This window comes from Myotis davidii, unplaced genomic scaffold (assembly GCF_000327345.1).
Source record: "Myotis davidii unplaced genomic scaffold, ASM32734v1 scaffold46, whole genome shotgun sequence".
In the NCBI taxonomy this organism is placed as follows: Eukaryota; Metazoa; Chordata; class Mammalia; order Chiroptera; family Vespertilionidae; genus Myotis; species Myotis davidii.
The window spans coordinates 4,104,046-4,109,312 of NW_006383006.1; the positions used below are offsets into that span (position 1 = coordinate 4,104,046).

General features: G+C 47.9%; 1 protein-coding gene across 1 annotated transcript in view; it reads left to right on the forward strand.

The window, feature by feature from the left end:
* The window catches only part of EHD4 (EH domain containing 4), a gene marked incomplete at its 5' end in the record, with an annotated part of 75,019 nt that overhangs the window by 56,434 nt on the left and 13,318 nt on the right, over positions 1-5,267 (forward strand). The window contains one exon of the mRNA XM_006778064.2: positions 4,811-4,975. Within this exon, the coding sequence (XP_006778127.2) occupies positions 4,811-4,975 (165 nt within the window). The remainder of the gene's footprint in view (positions 1-4,810; positions 4,976-5,267) is intronic.

Genomic DNA, 5,267 nt, shown 5'->3' on the forward strand with positions numbered 1-5,267 from the left:
TAATTTGGTATGGTCTCACACTGACCACTGGGTACACTGGCTCTTGGATCTCCAAGGAGGTGCAAAGTCAGCCACTGGCTGAGGCCACCCAGCAGGAGCTACAGAGAGATCTGCAGATTCCTCTTCTTTGTTTGGGGTTTGGAAGTGCCCAGATGAGGCCCAGCTGTGAAGCAATGCAAGCTGCAGTGGGTCCTTGGGCCTTCTTTTGGAAGTTCTGGGTCTATCTGACCCAGCTGCAGTTTGTTAGGTAGTTTTCAGATTGCAAAGGGCCAGGCCTTTCATATGCAAAAGCCTCTGCTCACAGCTTGGGTGGGGCGGGGTTTCAGGGATCAACAGGGCGGAGCAAACAGCTATGGTGGATCCTCAGTCCTGCCCTAAGAGCTCCCGATTCTCAGTGTCTCGGTAATCACTGAAAGCACCTCTGAGAGAAAGCCACCCTCGAGTTCCAACTGATGCCAGACTGTCCAGTTTCTCCCCATAAGAGTCTGGGTCCCCAGAGACTCACCCAGAACTGGAGTTCAGAGCAGTCAGGAGCTTGAGGCTCCCTCCCAATTGAAGAAGACACCAGTGTCCTTCGTTGCTAGCCCTTTCTGTGGGCGCATGCCTCTGTACCTCTGCTCTTTACTTCCGCACCTCCTCTGAGCCTCAGTGTGCTTTTCTCTTTCCTTCTAGTTGTAGAATTTCCACTCAGCCAGCCTTCCTGTAGTTCTGGATGATGTCCGTTTTGTCTTTTTGTTGTATTTTTGAAGTTGTTGTGGGAGGCAGCAATTTCTGGTGTTTACCTATGCCGCCATCTTGGTTTCTCTCCCATCCTTTCTTATTTTAGTTATTTTCTTGACTCTAAATCACTCTGTAGAATTCTAGATACACAAAGAGAACTTTTCTAAAGAACATTTCTTAATGTCCTGAAGTTGGAACTCAGTGGAAAAGTGCAAACGTTAAGGAAGGTGGTGACACAGGCCAGGCAGGATTCACCTCCCAGGTACTACTAGTCATGTCAGCAACCCCCGTGTGGTCAGGGTTTCTGGGCTCCCCCTCGTGTATTGGGGGTCCCTCTCTCAAACCGAGCTTCTGCTGTCCAGCCTGGGCCCAGGCAGCTGGTCCTGTGCAGAAATGGCCTGTGGAGATCTCGAAGACTACACTGTTCTCCAGAAGGTTATGGGTATCCTCATCTCACTGCTTACTGGGCACACATTTCTGTGAAGATCAGCCATTTACTCAGCTTCAGTTTCGTTTCCTGGTGCTCTTGGGCACTGGCCCTAATGAAAGTCTTTTTTTTTTTCTTTTATTATTGAGGGTATTACAGATGTCCCCTCCCAACCTCCCCATAACCCCCCTTTACCCAGATATGCCCCACCCCAGACCTTCATCACCCTATTGCCTGTGTCCGTGGGTTATGCATATATGCATATAAGTTCTTTGATTAATCTCTTCTTGCCCTCCCCTCTCCCCTTCCCTCTGAAATTCTCCAGTCTGTTCCATGTTTCCATACCTCTGGTTCTGTTTTATTGATCAGGTGATTTTGTTTTAGATTCTTTGTTTATTTTAATTTTTAGATTCAATTGTTGATAGATATGTATTTATTGACATTTTATTATTCTTTTTTTTCCTTTTTTTAAAGAAGACATTTTAACATTTCATGTAATACTGGTTAATGATGATGTATCTTGGTGTGGGCCTTTTGGGTTCCTCTTGTTTGGGACTCTGCACTTCCTGGACTTGTAAGTTTATTTCTTTCACTGGTAAGGGAAGCTTTCTGTCATTACTTTTTCAAATAGGTTTTCAATTTCTTGCTCCCTCTCTTCTCCTTCTGGTACCCCTGTGATACAAATGTTGGTTTGCTTGAAATTGTCCCAGAGACCTCTTACACTATCTTCATATTCTTAGATTCTTTTTTCTTTTTCCTGTGCTGATTGGGTGTTTTTTGCTTCCTCATATTCCAAATCACTGATTTGATTTTTGGCATCCTCTACTCTATTGTTGCTTCCCTGTAAATTATTCTTCATTTCAGTTAATGTAGCCTTCATTTCTGACTGGTCCTTTTTCATGCCATTGATGTTCTCTATAAGTTCCTTGAAGCTGTCACTAAGTACCTTGAAGGTCTCATTAAGTTCCTTGCGCATCCTTATAACCATTGTTCTGTATCTGGTAGTTTGCTTGCTTCCATTTTATTTAGGTTTTTTTCTGGAGATTTCTTCTGTTCTTTCATTTGCAACCTGTTTCTTTGTCTCCCTGTTTTGGCTGCTTCCTTGTGTTTGTTTCTATGCATTGGGTAGAGCTGCTATGTTTCCTGGCATCGGTAGAGTGGCCTTGTGTAGTAGGTGTCCTGTAGGTCCCAGTGGCTCAGTCTCCCCAGTAACTGGAATTCTAAGTGCAGAACCTCTGTGGTCTGTGTGCCCTGTCCTGTTGTAGTTGAGCCTTGCTTATTGTTGGCATACTGGGCAGGATTGACCCCTAGGCCAATCAGCTGTGCAGACCAGCTGCAACTATAGCAGAAGAGCTGCTGTGCAGGAGACACCCCCATGGAGCAGAACTTGCTTCAGAGGGGCTTTGGTGCTCTCAGAGTTTTCCCCTTGAATGTGTCACTTACAGATGTGGTAGGGTTGTAATCTGGCATTGTCTGAAGCTGACCACAGGATGCACTGGCTCTGGGGCCTCATGGGAGGTGCAAAGTCAGCCACTGCTTGTATCTTGCCTGCCGCCACAACTATGGTTGCTACTTCTCTTGGGCTTGGAGATGTCCAGGAGAGGCCAAGTTGTGAACCAAAGCAGGCTTCTGCTAGTTCCAGGCCTGGGGCCTCTTATTGAGAGGTATGGGGCACACTGAGGCCAGCTGCTGCTTGTTTCAGAGATTTTAGAAAAGTCTGAAGCCTGAGCTAGGACAGGTTATTCATATGGAAAGACCACTGCCAACAACTTGGGTGGGGCTGCAAATTGGGTAGAGTAGGGTGTCAGGGAGTCACCAGGGCCAGGCAAACAGTGTGAGCCAGATTCATGGAAACTCAGATATGGCACCTGCCAGTCAGCTTTCTGGCTTGAGGGAAGTCCAAAAACTTTTATATGGGAAAATCTGCCTCTGAGTTCTTGCTCTAATGCCACACAATTTAGTTCCTCCCTATATGCTCCTGGATGCTTTCAAGCTGCACTGGAGCTCAAAGGGAATTAGTCCAAATAAGTCTGTGCATGGGCCCTTTAAGAGGAACTGCCTGGGACTCCCACATACTCCATATCACTCAGTCACAATCCCCACTAGTTTTTACAGCCTCAAGTTATGGGGACTCCTCTTCCCTGCACTGGAACTCTGAGCTGAGGTGTTTGGTGTGGAGCTGGGACCCCTTGTTCCACATGTAGACCTCCACAGCCAAGATATTTCTCCAGATTAAAAACAGGCCACTTATGGGTTTTGGATCAGCCCATTCCCCATCTCCACCCTTCCTACCAGTCTCAATATGGCTTCTTCTTCTTTTTTTTAATATATTTTATTGATTTTTTTACAGAGAGGAAGGGAGAGGGATAGAGAGTTAGAAACATTGATGAGAGAGAAACATCGACCAGCTGCCTCCTGCATACCTACTGGGGATGTGCCTGCAACCAAGGTACATGCCCTTGACCGGTATCGAACCTGGGACCTTTCACTCCACAGGCTGACGCTTTATCCACTGAGCCAACCTGGCCAGGGCAGCTTCTTCTTTAATTCTCTAGTTGTAGGACTTCCATTCAGCCAGATTTCAGTTAGTTCTGAATGATGGATGTTCTTTTGTTTAGTTGTAATTTTGATATAGCTGTGGGAGGATGAGAGTGTTACATTTACCTACGCCTCCATCTTGACCAGAAGCCTTAGTATCTGAAACTCTCTTTAGGTCTTCTGGTTAATCACCAGAACTAAGATCTTTCCCACCCATGCCCCACCCATCCCGCTCACTCCCCATGGAACAGCCACTCAGAGGCACAACTGAACTATGGCTATAGAATTTCCCCATGTCAGTTGCCCTTCCTCAGGGATGCTTTTTAGGACAGGGTCCCAAAAGAAATCTGTGCAAGCCCACCTCACCCCCACCCATACCCAGCCAGGCAGCATCAGCCCTGGAAAGCAGGGAGCTCTCGGCATTATTCCTGTCTCCCTGCTCTCCCAGAGCCATCCTTAGCACAGTACTAGGACAGCAGTCCTTCTAAATCCTCCATCAGCTCCTAGTTCCCCAGGCAGAGTCTAAATGCAGCCCACCTTCCCCACCTCTAAGCCTGCGCTGCATCTTCATACTCGGCACTGCCCCAAGTATGGCCCAGCATGTTGCCTCCACACCTCCATCCATGTTCTTCCCTCCCCCAGACTGCCACATCCCTCCCCTCACCCACACATCCTACCTGTTTATCAAGGCCCAACTCAGATGTCACCTCTTCCCTGAATCTGTCCTCCCACAGTCCTTATCTGTCACATTCCACATCCCGAGATCTTTTTTCACCTCTTTCCTCTCCTGAACCTTAAGAGTGGGGTTTTCTCTGCTAACTTTCCCCGAGTGGTCTCATCCACTCCCGTGGCTCTGCTACCACCTCAAGTCCCGCTCTAAAACCCATCGTCCAGGTCAGCTCTCCCTTCCACTCACCCTGAGACAATCCCCTATGTATCTCATATACCTCACATTCTACACATCCAGAACCAGGCTGTAATCTCCCCGTCTCTGCCCTCCTCTGGTCCCGAGGACCATGGCTCTGCATGGGTGCCTGCTGTGTGTTGTGATGCATATAAGATGTCCTCTTGTTTGTCCTGGTGCACTTCTGAATGGCATGTCCTCACTGACATGTACCCTTTCAGGTACACGCCTACATCATCAGCCACCTGAAAAAGGAGATGCCGAGTGTTTTTGGAAAGGAAAACAAGAAAAGAGAGCTTATCGACAGGTTGCCAGAAATCTACATTCAGCTGCAGCGAGAATACCAGATTTCTGCAGGGGACTTCCCGGAGGTCAAGGCAATGCAGGTACTGGACGCCCGTTACAGCGTCATGGGGGGGGGCGGGGCGGCGCTGAGAGGAGTAGACATCAGGACAGAGGGAGTGAGGGAGAGAGCAAGAAAGGAAGAGAAGGGGAGGGGAAAAAGGAGAGCAGAGATCCAGAGACCCAGAGAGGTAAAGCTTAAGAAGCGAAATAATGAAAGGGAGAGGGAGAGGAGTGGGAGGATAGAAAAAGGAGAGAGAGGAAGAAAGGGAGGGAGGGGAAAGAAGGGAAATGAGTTTGTGCACAAGGGTGTATGTGCATGTGTGTTTGCGTGTG